This window comes from Musa acuminata, chromosome BXJ2-8 (assembly GCF_036884655.1).
Source record: "Musa acuminata AAA Group cultivar baxijiao chromosome BXJ2-8, Cavendish_Baxijiao_AAA, whole genome shotgun sequence".
NCBI lineage: Eukaryota > Viridiplantae > Streptophyta > Magnoliopsida > Zingiberales > Musaceae > Musa > Musa acuminata.
Genome location: NC_088345.1, coordinates 43,288,714 through 43,304,204, shown reverse-complemented (window position 1 = coordinate 43,304,204; position 15,491 = coordinate 43,288,714). Strand labels below are relative to the sequence as shown.

General features: G+C 39.5%; 1 protein-coding gene across 1 annotated transcript; it reads right to left on the bottom strand.

The window, feature by feature from the left end:
* Positions 1-478: 478 nt before the first annotated feature.
* On the bottom strand, positions 479-6,918 carry LOC103994654 (O-fucosyltransferase 36). The gene is made up of 3 exons (XM_009415053.3): positions 5,385-6,918; positions 1,123-1,372; positions 479-1,012 (listed from the first exon to the last, which is right to left on the bottom strand). The coding sequence occupies exons 1-3, from the start codon at positions 6,770-6,772 to the stop codon at positions 836-838; spliced, it is 1,815 nt and encodes a 604-aa protein (XP_009413328.2). The 5' UTR covers positions 6,773-6,918; the 3' UTR covers positions 479-835.
* Positions 6,919-15,491: the final 8,573 nt, after the last annotated feature.

Here is a 15,491-nt window from a genome sequence, read left to right as displayed (position 1 = left end):
AAAATCTACAAACTTTTATCGATTAGGACCTCTTTATGGGATGGTCTAATTGAATAAGCGGTTCAACCTCTAAACCGGACAGTTTTCTGAAAGGTCCCTACTTATTGAATTATCCTTATATTCGCTGAAGGCCCCAAAATATACTACTATGTGTTCACTTACACCCCCCCCAGTGTGGCCTAAACCCCTTACCACCATAATATGATCGGGTAAACCTCTTAAGGTCTAAACCGGCATAAATGATAGAAATAGGAATTTTTCGAAAAACTCCCTAATCGTTATTTTTTTATCTCTATTTTTGCTGATCAATTGAACAACATATTTGTCAAAACAAAACAAAAATCCCCAACAAGGACTTGAGCTTGCTTTGCCCCGAGCAATTCTCACGGAAAACAAAGAAGAAGCAATAATAGCTGAATCGAATGCACACAATGTTCTTTCAAGCTTTGGGTATGCCATGACAAACATGCAGGACAAATAGAAGAAAGATCTCACTATCTACTCGGTTGTAAGAGAACAAATGGAATACATGATTTCACTGCATACAAACTGTTCTTAACAACTCCATTACTGGGAACTCTGATGAACATCAGGTTGGTAGACACAGTAGTTTTCATCCTTCATCAGCTTACAAAAGCTTTTCCTCAGCTAACCCAAAAACAGATCTTTGTCGAGATGACAAAATGCTCATAGTTTTGGTTTCTGTCGAACATATGGAGGCCAGTAAAAACCAAATGCTCGGATTCACACATCAATGTACAGGGAATTACTCAGGAACAAGGATGGTTGCAGTTGCAAAACAAGTCACAATTTGCAGCATAGAACGGGTCTCCTTTCACTCGTTTTCAGCAATGTAGTTTGGTAGCTCACCCTGGCAAAGGTACTCATCGCAATGGGAAGCAGATTCCCAGCCTCTACGAAGTCTAATGATATCCTCGGTGAATGTTGAACCTGACGATCCAATAAAAACGGTAGACAGAGCACAAATTGTCTTGTCCAGCATGGCCTCAACCTGCAGGCAATAAGAGACTCGATCAAATAAATGAATATGTGGAGTACAAAGAAATATTAACTTATCTTTTTATAGTTTCATGTTTGAAACATCCAAGCAAAAAGGTTCACCTGACTATCTCCTCCTAGCCGATTTCTGTACAACAAGGCATCCCATTTTTCAGCACTATTATGAGCTGGCCTCTTGACCAGTGGAACTTGCTTGTCATTTAACACAACTAATGACTGGAGAAGATTTGTTTCGCTCTCAGCTGCATCTGTGGATAGATAAATAACTGGGGCATCGGCTTTCTCAACAGTCCGCAGTATACACTCTGCTGCCTGAGGAATGGGGAAAAAGCAACTCTCCTTTTTCACATTGCTGCAGGCAATTATTGGAAACAAAGGTCAGAAGATCATCACTTTCTTCACTTTACCACTAAGATTCAGAAATTTCACAAAATCTAACATACACCTCCGGTTTTCTCAGTTCTGCAGAAGCTAAAACTACACAAATCCCAACTGGAGAACTGAAAAGTATCAGCGGAAGAAAGCAACAGAACATGCTTTTGAAGATTTATGACTGTGATATAAACCATCACTACATGAGATTGATCACTCTTAGAAGAGACTACAGCCATTGAGTTCTTTGTAACCCCTATGCAAAATGTTGAAGATGTGTGAAATTAACGCACAAGAGAATGTATGTTGCTGAGTCTCAGCTAGATTGAGTAATATACACTAAATTATCGTCAATTCCTTAATATGGACCTGACCCATACAAACAGTGGGCTGAACTCGGTTGGGTCCAAGGGTCAAAGCATATCATAAATTATTTTTCAACCAAAATTCCAGGTCAATTTGAAAACAGAAGAAATGTATACTTGATATAAACACAATTTGGCGAGCGGGTCAAGATCTTTTAACTTGGATCCAATCCATACACCCATTGGATCATGTTAAGTGGATTGAATTTGGATTGAGCTGAAAGGTTGAGGGTCAAGACTCCCGTCCCTAATCTATTTGCAACTTCAGAGACAAGTGTTTGTTAGTTACTTGTCCATGCCAAATAATTGCCAACAAGAATTTCCTTATGAGTGATGTTTGAGATCTACTTCTCTAAGCGTATGGCATCACATGCACAATGCAAACCTTATATATGATGTGATTTACTTTACTCCTAGTATCATGATATACTAGGATTAATGTTACTTGTCCATGCCAAATAATCATCACCAAGTTACTTGTCCATGCCAAATAATTGCCAACAAGAATTTCCTTACGAGTGATATTTGAGATCTACTTCCCTAAGTTTATGGCATCACATCCACAATGCAAGCCTTATATATGATGTGATTTACATTAATCCTAGTATCATGATATACTAAACATCAATTATTCATGATGCTACCACAATCACGTTTCACTTCCTATTCACTAGCCATTACCTTCTTTCAATGTGAGAATTAAATACTCAAAATGATTGATTTGTTCATTACGATGAAGTAAAGTGAAGTTATAGTTCAATAAACTATGCTTTCCTAAGAAATTCTCAAAAACTCTATCAAATATGTTATACAACAACAACAACATTAGCAAAACCATAAGTTCCGACTATTTAGGGTCGGCTACATGGATCTTTTGTCACAATTGAGATTTGTAAGATGTCATATATTTAGTTAAGTTTAGAATACTTAAATCTTTATTTATAATTCTCATTAAAATCTTTTTAGGTCTTCCTCTACCTCTCATAGTATCACTAAAATTAATTATTTCACCTCTTCTGGCTACCGCATTCGAAGGTCTACTTAGCACATACTGATACCATCTTAAATAATTTTCTCTCATCTTATCCTCTATCGAAGCGATACATAATTGTTCACGAATAAAATTATTTCTTTTCTTATCTTTCCTGGTGACTTCACACATCCATCTCAACATTCTCAGCTTGGCAACATAAACCTTTTGTATATGTTTTTTCTTAACTGTTAAGCACTCAAATCCATAAAGCATTATTGGTCTCACAAGTGTCTTATAAAATTTTTCTTTTAATCTCAAAGGTATTCAATGATCATACAAGACTCTTGACGTCGATCATTATTTTAATCATCCTATTTTTACTTTATAAATAATATATTCATTGATCTCTACATCTTGTTGAATAATTAATTCAAGATACTTAAAAATTTTACTTAAAGAGACTTTTTGTCCATTCAATTTAATTTATTCTCTTTTTTATTTCTATAATTACTAAAATTATATTATATATTCAGTTTTAGTCCTACTTAATCTAAAACCTTTAATTTCTTAGCTTGCCTCCATAGCTTAATTTTATAATTAATTTCACTTAAGCTCTCATCAACTAAAATAATATTATTAATAAATAACATATACCATGAAGGTCTATCATGTAAGTGACTAGTAAGCTCATCCATTATTAATATGAAAAAGTTGAGACTTTAATGTGAATCCTTGGTGCAGTCCTATGCTAATAGAAAACTCAATAGACACACTCCCTATAGTTCTAACACTAATAACTATATTATCATGCATATCTTTAATAACATCAATATAATTAGCATATACATCTTTTTTTTCTAAAACCCACTAGGAATCCTATCTAGGCTTTCTCTAAGTCAATAAAAATCATATGCAATATGAAACTCTTTCTCTTTCTTTCTATATTTTTCCATTAATTATCTTAATAAATAAATAACTTCTATAGTTGATCTTCTAAGCATAAAATCAAATTGATTTTTAGATATATTTGTTTCAAGCATTATCCTACTTTCGATAACTCTTTCCTAAAGTTTCATATATGGCTCATGATTTTAATTCTTTTATAATTTAAACAATTTTGTATGTCACCCTTATTTTTTGTAAATTGGTATTAAAAAACTTTTTCATTCGTCAGGCATCCTTTCCAATCTCATGACTTTGTTAAATAAGCTAATTAACCAAGCCACTCTCTTGTCCCATAAACTTTTTTAAACCTCAATAGGGATACCATTATGCCCTATACTCTTAACTATTTTCATCTTCTTTAATGTGTCTTTTATTTCATTAGCTCTAATTTTATGAATAAATCTATGATTATTAAATATATCACTATTATTTATCGTTAAATCTAAGTCCTATGTGGAATATTCACTAAATAATTTATAAAAAATATTTTTTCATCTTTCCTTAATCTCACTATCATTAGCAAGTATTCTTTGATCTTCGTCTTTAATGCATATGATATTACCTAAATCCTTACACTTCCTTGGCCTTAGCAATTCGATATATATCTTTTTCCCCATCCTTAGTACTTAATTTATTATAAAAATTATCATAAGTTTTATATCTTATCATACTAACTGCTTTTTTAGTCTCTTTTCTAGAATCTTTATATCTTTTAAATTTTTTCTCATTTATATAAATTTGTCAATCTTTGAAACATGATGTTTTGGTAAAAAGTGTGTTTTGAATTTCCTTGCACCACCATTAATCCTCTCTTAAGTTTGCACCTCTACCTTTAGCTTCACTAAGAGTCTTCTTTGTTAAGCTTCTAATTTTATTAGTCATCATAGTTCAAATAATATTAATATTATCCTCATCTAAATTCCAAGTCGTCTTCATTTTCATCTTATTCTTAAAAGTACTTACATTATCATCTTTAAAATTTCACCATCTAGTCCTAGTAAATTTTTCCATTATTTTTTTTCTTTTTATTTTCTATAATAAATATTTAATACCATCAACCTATGTTAATTCATCAAACTTTCGCCGGGTATAATTTTACAATTGTTACAAATAACTTTATCTAGCTTTCTTATGAGAAAAAAGTCCATTTGACGACACTTGTGTTCGCTCTAATAAGTAATTCTGTGAAATGTGTTGTCTTACAAGAATATCTGCCATTAACTAGGATCAATACTGTATATGTGTTCTCATGTAACCAGATCCACTAGTTTGAAAAAATTGCCATGCAAACTAGGGTTGTATTCTATGCAGATTATTATTGAGTAACCAGCATTATATTGGAAGAGAAGGAAAAATATCAACTTTAGGACAATTGAACTACGATGATCATCTAAGTTTGTCAAAGCTTAATCATTTTGAAGGCAGTGACAGAACATGAGGTATACATTTACTCTACCAGATTGCAAGAAATATAAAATCAATGTAAAGAAGTAGAAAGCAGCATAAGCCTCAGAAAACAACATATGATCAAAATAACCTATGCATCGATCGCTGAGGTTACCAAGGACCAGTTACCATAATTCACCTAGGAAAGAGTCAACAGCTTGACACACTTTTCAAGCTCACAACTACACCATATGCCACAAGATGCTTAATTCTAGTTGAGCTTTCAAAGAAAATTGGAAGTGGAACAATAACAGTCAACTTACCAGAATTTCAAGAACCCATGTCGACGGAAATGCAGGGATATGAAGTTGCTCCCTAAGAAAGTCTGCACGAACCGCTGTGCTGTGAGATAAATGAGCCGACTTGGTTGGATCACCGTCCTGCATTTATGAGCAAGCGGGCCTCCTGGCTGCATTACCCACTCTTCTTCCACATCAGCATAGAACATATCTCCAATGGCAATCACCTCATCATTTGATGCAAATTTGGGCATAATGTCTCCAACAACCCTTTTCTTTTGTGTCTTCAACTTGGCATCCTCAGGCCAAGCAGCCTCAATCTTCCCAAGTGAAAGCCCCAAGTTCTTCAACCTCTTAGTGTGCTCCTCGTCCAGATAGCAAGGTGGTGATGCAATGTAGCAGATAAACCTATTGATCCTCATCTTGTTCTTCTTCATCTCCGCAAACTCTTCGAACGAGATCACGACCTTCCTCCCAAAGCACTCGTTGATATGATTGATATCCAAGACCCGGTCGTACTGGTAATCCACCTTGGAGCTCGGGAGGACCAGGATGCGGTCGAGAAGCGCCGCGAAGAACATGTGCTTCTCCAAGCAGATCAAATGGTTGGACATCTGGCCCGACAAGCAAATCGCGAACAAGAATCTGTCCTTCTTCGGCTTCCACTCGATCGTCCTCCTATCGGCAGGTCTATCCACCTTCCTGCACACACCGGTGCCAGGACCAGATACGTCGAAGCTACCATTCTCGTCCAGGGCCTCCGACGAAAGATTCCCCAACCGGTGAGAGGAGAGCAGCGCCCCCTGGATCTGCTTGTTCAGCTTGATCTGCCGGATCAGCGTAGATCTGAACTCATCCATGGTCGACGCCGGAATTGCGGCATTTGGTCGATCGACCTTGCGAGATGTGGTGGAATTCGGAGACGAAGTGGAATTTGGAGCCAAGGAAGGAGGAGAAGGAAAAGAAGCAGCATCGGCGGTGGCTGTGGCTGCGGAGAGAGTAAGATTCCAAAGCCGCAGAAGCTCAGATTGCTGGTTCTTGAGGAGATAGAGAGCGTGGAGCTCGGCCTCCCGCATCCGGTCGCCGGCAACGGACGAAGAGGAGGAGGAGGCGACGGGGATGACGGAGACGCCCCGAAAGAGGCGGCCGAGATCGAAGGAGAAGAAAAGGAGGACGAGGAGCAAGGGGAGGGAGACGGCGAGGAGGTAGTGCTTGCTGGACCACAACCGGCGGCCGACGCGGGCGGGGAGGTCTCCGGAGATCTCGAAAGCAGGGTACGACAATCGGCGGCGGTGAAAGGGTTTTGCCGCGGCGGTGGAGTCGTTCTGGGGGACCAGGGTCCGGCGGTCCTCCTCCTCGTCGTCGGAGGAGGAGGGGGAGGGGGAAGCCGGGGGTGAGTCCCTCCTCGCCATCGGAAACCGGGGAGGAGGAGGAGGAATCGGGAATGCGAGCGGGCGGAGACGAGAAGACGAGGCAGAATGAAGGAGATGATTGCAGATGTCGGCGGGTGGAGGAAAGTGATGTCGTAACTCCCACCGACTGAGTAGGCGCTCGATACCTTTACAGTGAAACCCACGCAATGATTTGCTCTTGTAAACGATAACGGGTCGGATTTTATTGAAATATCCATTCCGATCCGACCCACTTAAAAAATAAGGACATAAATAAGAAAAATACGTTAGTCGGGTATATTTAGACACTCATCTCAATCCAACCCATTTAAATCAGATTAATTAATAAAATAGATAATGTAATTAAATTTGAATATTTAAATATTATTTGAGTTTGTAAATTAGGATAAAATTCACGAATATTCCACCACATCAATTTGTACGTATAATTATATTTTGATAAGATGATTTTCTACTATTGAAATTTTTGTGAGGACTCCTTTATCAATGCATTCCCTCTCTCTCTCTCTCTCTCTCTCTCTCTCTCTCTCTACTGTATCATTCATTGTTTGCAGCTGCTCCAATTAATGGGTTGGTGAAGTCATAAGAATTAGTGTCACACGTCACATTTTACTACAATTTTCCTGTCCACTCTTGGATCTAAATGGCATGTGAAGGATCTGCTGCTGATTGGCCAAGTATCCTTTGTTATTCCCATACGTCAACTGGTCTCATTCTTCATAGACTTGCTATCTTTGTTCCAGTTGAATCTGTTCATCTTGTATCACATGTATGTAATTGTACAGATCTATGTTTACCTTAAAAAAATACAAAAGTTTATGTTGACTTGTTTGGGTCTCCATACTTATCGGCTTCTATCATACTCTTGAACCGGTCAAAGTAACTACGATTGAACATCATCACAATCTTCAATCTCTTTGTAATTTGAGACTGTTCTCTATCTCATGTCTTTTGGTATCTAGATGCGGACACTGTGTCATCTTGTCCTCAAGTTTACAAAACCATTCAAATGACCCTCATGGTGGTCGAGCGAGGGAGGTTAAGCTAGACCTCAGGTGAGGCATCTTGAGTTGGTTGTGGCTTTTTTGCGGTGAACCTAAGATAGGTGCTCAAGATGATTCTTGGCATGACCTCTTGTGGGATTCCTCGTATTGGCCGAAGATCATTGCTTCGGCAACTACATATTAGTTAGCTTGTTGGAGCATCTCAGGAATAATTGTAAGCGGCCTCTCCATCAATGATCAGCAGAACCACAAGAGCCTGAGGTCCATCAGATATCACCAACGAGGGATGAGCATCTTAAACCCATCGGATTTTGTCCTCCTACCTTATTCTGAGCAGTATTGTCGTGAAAGGCTTTGGGTGAATGTTCATGAGGAAATGGAGTTCAAATTCCTTCATTGGGCGAAGGATGACATCGAGAGTGCCTTCAAATGATTGTACCATTCTTGGGTCGAGCCTCTTAGTTTTGTCAGGAATGCTCGACACATCATAGTGTTTGACGTTCCACATTTAGGCCTAGAAGGTTGCGATATGTTCCCTTGGGTTGGAGCTATCATTAAAGGTCTTCAACATCGGGAGGTGGAAGTTGGTCGAGAGGAGCTTCTCCTAGATACCTTAGATAAATGGGGAGTTGCCCGAGATGGGGTCGTTGGCGTCCCCTTTTGAGTGCTGAAACTCCCCTTGCACCTTGTTTAGATGTTGATTCATTAGCTACAATTGGGCCCTAAGCGAGTCGCCCATCGAGTCTGTTGATTGGGTTTTTGACTCGGGCAGGGCTGGCCTATGGTGCGGAGGTGAGCTAAAATTCACTATTAAGGAGTGTGGCGCTCCGATTGACATTTCTATTGGCCCGAGATAATCCAAGGGTGCCGATAGTAGATCAGTTTCAGGAGCCCCTAGGGGTGCTAGAGCGGAGAAGGGCTAGATTGTTGGTCATAGTTATGGAGGGGGCAATGGTTTACATTATCCCAGCTAGCGTCTGCACTTGGTGTGTGAGGCTTATGATGGTCTCGACAAGGATAACTAGGTGCCCCATACTCATCCTCAGAGGTGAGAGCCCAGGGTCGTTAAATAAGCACTAATAGCACCCCAAGGTATGGATCGAGGTGGACATGTCCACTTATGGGAAGAAGGGTAATTGCCCTTCTTGCTTGAAGGTATTATGTATGGGTGGCAACACCTCCGCGCTTGAGCACTCGTTGAGGGCGTTTGCAGGTAAACAGTCTTGTGACATTTGAGCCCTCCTTCTAGCATAAAAATATTGGCACTATGATGCTGTCAACTAGTGGCCAACATAACCTCATCTTATCCCGAAGGTGCAAAGCCATCTAGATGGCCCTTCCGGTGGTCGGGCAAAAGGGTATCTGATGGGAATGCATTGGCCGAAGTGGTTCTAAAGTTGTTTCGCGATTAGGTTGGGGTAGGTTCCGAACTCCTCGAGGGTTTTGGACAAAAGGTCGATGTCACAGGGGTGGAGGGAGGAGGCGGAGACAATTTTTCGACTTGACCCCTTCGACGGTCGAGTTAGCTCTGTGGAGTAATGAAGACATGGGGGTTTAGGGTGTAGGGGTTCGATCTCTGTTCAAACATCGGGGATTGATTTTTATACCTGAGAAGTTGAGAGGGCATAGGCGGTTGATCTATACGTCCTCCTTCTATAGCTCATTTACGTGGATGACTAATCAATTTAGCTTGCTACGATGCATCATCAGCAAAGGACAACAGAAAAGGGCGCCTCCTGTCAACTCTGACGGTTGCCAATGTTGAGTTGAATAGCTCCTTATGAGCTATATGCAGGAGCCGACGAAAGGGGGGCACAGGTCAGCTCAATCGTTCGAGGATTATTGCTCCCAACGATCAACTCGTACCATTTCCCGCGGGTTGCGATCCACGATGGTCGATAAGTTGCTGCACCATCGCCAATCTAGGGGGATGACATGGGCCTTTTATCTTCTATATCAGCTTTTTGGTGGCGATCAGCTGGTGGACTGTCATCGAAATGTTTCCTATCAATCTGTCTCTGCATTTGCTTCAATTCTTAGGCGTTCTCACTTGACCTTTTAACCGTAACCATGCAACTTGAGTTGCAGATGCTGTTGTGGGGAGAAGAGATTGGTCTGCAAACAAAAAGAACACAGTCCTTTTCACTTCAGCTGCAGTGACCCATCACAACTTGCACTGTCCACATCACTTCCTCTTATTTTAGAGTTCATGCAGGAAAATTTCCCCATACATCTCACATCTTGGATATAAGAAGTTCGTACGATGCAAAGAAATATATCACCTCATGCAGTGTCAGAAACACGGTGACAATGAAATCTCTGCTACCCTACAGCTAACCACAGTGGACATCCATCAGATTTGAAGGAAAAGAAAACAAGCCTTCTACCAAACCCTGTCATGTTTTCTTTTGTGTTTTACACAGAATACATCAGATATTACTACTGCAAACAAGGATTTGAGGCACGGGAGGAGCTCATCACCCTCACTCATGACCTGTGCATTTATCTTTGTATTTAGTATGTATATACACACACACACATCAGAAACCTCGTCGTCTTCTCCGGTGTTCTTCCATGGATTCATGAGCAGGGGCTCACTGCTTCAGTCGCAATGGCGACGGCTGCGATTCGACGAGGATCGACCATAAGATATGCACGTCTTCGCATTGGCATGACTTCACATCCTCGTAGAGGATGTATATCCCTCTATCTGTCAGTGCAAGAGAAGTCCAATTGTAACTTCTAATGAGGCAAAGAATTGCTCCAAGAATACCAAGTAGTCCTTACTGTTGAGCAACTATTAAGAATGATTTATCTACACAAACAGAGGCATGAAGTAGAAGAACATTGACATACTCTTTTTGCGAGCAGAATGCAAGCGAAACCAGAGCTTCTTCAGAGGAGAGAAGAGGGACTGAAGCCACCCCATGGGAAGGAGATGAGAGGTGCACTATTTCTTCATTGGTGATAGGGGAATGGAGAGGGAGAGTGAGGATGAGGAGAAGGGAAGTTGGAGGGTTAAGTAATAGGCTTGCTTGAGACAGAGGTGAAGTCTATGACACAGTTTCTGCTGCCACAAGAATTCCATGCTCTTACAGGACAATCATGGATTACATATTGTCTTGGTACCGTGTCACTTTCCACCTCCCACTCTTCTCTCTCAAGCTCTCTCTGTCTCACTTCATCAGGAAAGCTATTTCCTGCTTTCTACACCGTAAATCAATGGAAAACTTTTACATGCTGTGCTATGTTAATTTCTTTCGGATCAGAACAGAGGAGCAGCTTATTTTCCAATGATAAGAAACGAGATCAGCTAATTAGGCCCTATTTTGGCTTCATATCGTTTTCTTTCTGAGGGTTGCTCTGCTTCTAGAACTGGTCCACCATGCAAGCAGAAGCACTGTCAACCTAAACTGGTAGTGACTCAGCATCGCGATACGAATAAATGCATCAATGGCATGATTCCTCATGTTGTCAGTAGGATCCATAATGAACAGAGATCACAGGAGCATCTCAAATTGTCAAGAGAGAGTTGGTCTTTGCATTTATCACATGCCCATCTTTAGAGAACTTGGAGTCGTTTTTCTTTGAGAAGTACAAATGAAGGTTGAATGAAATGGCGTTTTCAGAATCTTCCAAATCCACACATGATTTGAATGCAGGACCAACCAAGACAAAGAACACAAATCTTTTCTTATAACCATTTGCACCTATGCTTTCTTTGATGCTGTATTACTCATGGTTGCTGGAATTCGAAGAGAGGGTATTCTGGACCAGTGATTTCTGTTCGTAGCACTTTGTTTGAAGATGCATGAGCTCAACCTGCAGCAAAACTGTTAGAGCTAGCACCAGGAAATTTACGAAAGGGTAATTTTGGCAACCCAACAAAGACAATAAAGCGGAAGAATAAAAGAAGCGACAAGAACACCAGATTTACGTGGTTCGGTCAATTGACTTTTACCTACATCCACGGACGAAAGAGGAACAAATCATTACTTTAAAAGAGACTATTACAAATGCCTTAGGAAGATGTTCCTAAGCCATGAGACACCCGAAAATACTAAACAAGAAAAACCTCAACTATAAACCCAAACTATTTAACTGAGTGTGGACATAAACCCAAAGCAAACACTTAGGTTTTTCTTGTGGTGCCACTGACTTCAAAGCCCAGACCCTTATTTATAATTCCAATAGGAGATAACAAACCTAATTTTCCTGATGTGGGATTATGGGACTTGCCAAACTAACAAATCTTTACCTTCTTCATAAAAGCCCCAATGGGCAATCACCAACAATAAACACCAACCAAGTCCAGCACTGCTTGAACTTGTAAACCGGAAGAGGCTTCGTAAGCATATCAACTGAATCGTCCTTCGTATGAATTTTCTGAACAAGGACCTTTCCCTCAACAATGGTAACCCATTTGCATCCAACAATTTTCTTACCCGAAGGCGGCTTCACAAGATCCTAAGTTCTATTCCGATGGAGAAATTCAATTTATTCATTCATCGCGATCAACCACTTAGCGGAATTATCACAAGAAACTGCATCTAAGTAGGAAGTAGGCTCACCAACTTCACTTGTTTTTTCTGCAACAAACAAAGTATATGCAACCAAATTTGCATATCTTTGTGATGGTCAAATATCTCTCCGTGGTCTATCTTTGGCTATGGAATATTGCTCTTCCTCTGGATCATCTGCGTTAGTAGACTCGGGACCATCTACTAGCATTATTTGAGTAGAAGAGTTCGATCGAAAAGAATTAGAACTACCAATCTCAAGCTAAACCTGCTTCTGCGCACTATCATTTGCACAACTAGTAGATTCTTCTTTAGAAGATAACATAGACAATTCATCAAAAGTAACATATCTACTGATTATAAATTTTGGGGATTTGGGATCAGAACACCATAATCTGTATTCTTTCACCCCAGAAGCATACCCAGAGTACCTGACCAAACTTCCTCCGGAGTTTTAAAGTTAAGTGCCACAGAAAGAGCGCGGTTGACAACGTAACATGTCATATTAATCGCCTCTGCCCAAAAGTCCTTTGTTAACCCTGCATTTGAGATTATACACCTTGCTCTCTCTAAGAGTGTTCTGTTCATACGTTCGGCCACACCATTTTGCTGAGGTGTCATCCTAACAGTGCGATGCCGAACGATTCCTTCATTTTTGCAGAATTCTTCAAAGTCACATTCACAATATTCCATGCCATTATCTGTTCGAAGCCACTTAATCTGTTTACCTGTTTGCTTCTCAATCAAAGACTTCCATTGTTTAAAGGTTAAAAAAATATCATTTTTATGCTTCAGAAAATAAACCCAAATTTTCCTGGAATAATCGTCAATGAAAGTCAACATATACCTGGCACCACCCTTAGATTGAACATGAGTTGGACCCCAAAGGTCTAAATGAATATAGTCAAGAGTACCTTTTGTTTTATGAACTACCGGAGAATTGAAGCCGACTCTTTTCTGCTTTCCAAAAATGTAATGTTCACAAAAATCCAGTGGTCCAGTACTCTGTCCATAAAGTAGACCCCTTTTGCTCAACATGTTCAAACCTTTTTCGCTCATATGACCCAAACGCATATGCCATAATTTGGTGATGTCAGAATCAGACAATGATGATGACGAGACTACAACCGAGCCTGTGACAATAGTTCCCTACAAAATATATAAGCTACCAGACCTACAAGCTTTCATAATAACAAAGGGCACTTCTAGAAACTTTCATAACTCCACCTTAAGCTGTATATTTACACCCAAGGCCTCTAGGGTACCTAAAGAGATGAGATTCTTTTTTAAATCAAGAACATGTCTAACATTAGTGAGTGTCCTCACAAACCATCATGCATTTTAATTCGGATTGTGCTTCTACCAACAACATCACATGCGGCATTATTGCCCATCAAAACAATTCCACCATTACAAGATTCATATATGGAAAACAAATCCCTATTGGGACACATGTGATAAGAACAACCCGAATCTAAATCCATTCATTTTTAGACATCGTCCTGTCATCAGTAGCAAAGAAAATATTTTCAACATTCTCATCAGATGCTACACTAGCTTCAGCGGACTCAGTAGTTTTCTCAATAAGTTTTTCTTTTTGCTTTAATTTATTTTTCAATTTAAAGCAATCAACCTTAATGTGCCCCATTTTATGACAATATCTACATTTCAAATTTTTATGTTTGGATTTAGATCTAGATTTAGATCTACTACTGTCAAATTCTCTTTTATCCATTCTCCCCATAACAATCAGACCTTCAGCCTGATTCCTCTACTTTCCCCAGTGATATTCCTGTCTATCTGCTCCTTAGATTTCAGTGTAGATTTAATTTCTTGATACGAAACTATTTTTTTTTCAGAAATCAAAGTATCACGGAAATGCTTAAAAGATTAGGGAAAAGAATACAAGAGTAATAGGGTCTTATCCTCGTCATCAATTTTTGCATCTATATTCTCCAAATCCATAATCAAGGAATCAAATTTATCAAGATATGAGAGTATAGATGTACTTTCAGTCATCCGAAGCATATACAAACTCTGCTTCAAGTAGAGACAATTCTCCACTGTCCTCTTTATGTACAAGGCTTTAAGCTTATCCCACATACTCTTAGCTGTAGTCTCCGTAGCTACCTCCCGTAAAACCTCGTCAGAGAGATTTAGAATGATGCTTGATTGGGCCTTCTTATCCATACCCACGAGCTCTTCTTTTGACATATCATCTGGAATGCTCTCGGCTCCCTGTAGTACCAAATCAACTCTGTCTTGAACTAGAATGGCCTCCATCTTGAGTTGCCACAAGCTGAAGTTGACATTTCTGTCGAATTTCTCGATAACAATCTTTGTTATTGTCATCGTTGCCAAAAGATCCCGAAACCAGGCTCTGATACCAGTTTGTTAGAGCTAGCTCAGGAAATTTACCAAAGGATAATTTTGGCAACCCAATAAAGATAATAAAGCGGAAGAATAATAGAAGCGACAAGAACACCAGATTTACGTGGTTCGGTCAATTGACTTTGACCTACATCCACGGACGAAAGAGGAGCAAATCACTACTACAAAAGAGACTATTACAAATGCCTTAGGAAGATGTTCTTAGGCCATAAGATACCAGAAAATACTAATCAAGAAAAATCTCAACTATAAGCCCAAACTATTTAACTGAGTATGGACTTAAACCCAAAGCAAACACTTAGGTTTTCTTATGGTGCCACTTGTGGTGCCTCTGACTTAAAAGCCCAGACCCTTATTTATAGTTCCAATAGGAGATAACAAGCATGATTTTCCTGATGTGGGACTATGGGACTTGCCTTATCATACATATCATATGGACCAGTGATTTCTGTTCATAGCACTTTGTTTGAAGATGCATGACCTCAACCTGCAGCAAAACAATGGAACCTGTAACAAAATGATCTAGATTAATGTTGAGCATGGTTTTCAATCATTATAAATGTATCAAGGGGGTCTTATTTTAATTGTTGCAACTTGATCTTTGTTATAGTGATTGTTGTCAGACAAAGATAATATGTAGAAACAGGGTAAGTTTAATGCCAATTTAGAATGGAAATTTTATGCAGCTAAAATATGAGTCTCAATTTTTGGTCTCTCTGAAATGTATCAGATCATCATAATTAACATTCACATTGTTCATTCCAAGTTGATCTAAGTGCAAGGGTTTGCCTCTCCTGGTTCACT

Coding starts and splice junctions, on each gene's coding strand:
- LOC103994654 (XM_009415053.3), bottom strand. CDS start 6,772: ATGGCGAGGAGGGACTCACCCCCGGCTTCCCCCTCCCCCTCCTCCTCC. Junction 1,373..5,384: donor CATGGGTTCTTGAAATTCTG/GTAAGTTGACTG, acceptor AATTGCCTGCAG/CAATGTGAAAAAGGAGAGTT. Junction 1,013..1,122: donor GGCTAGGAGGAGATAGTCAG/GTGAACCTTTTT, acceptor TATTGCCTGCAG/GTTGAGGCCATGCTGGACAA.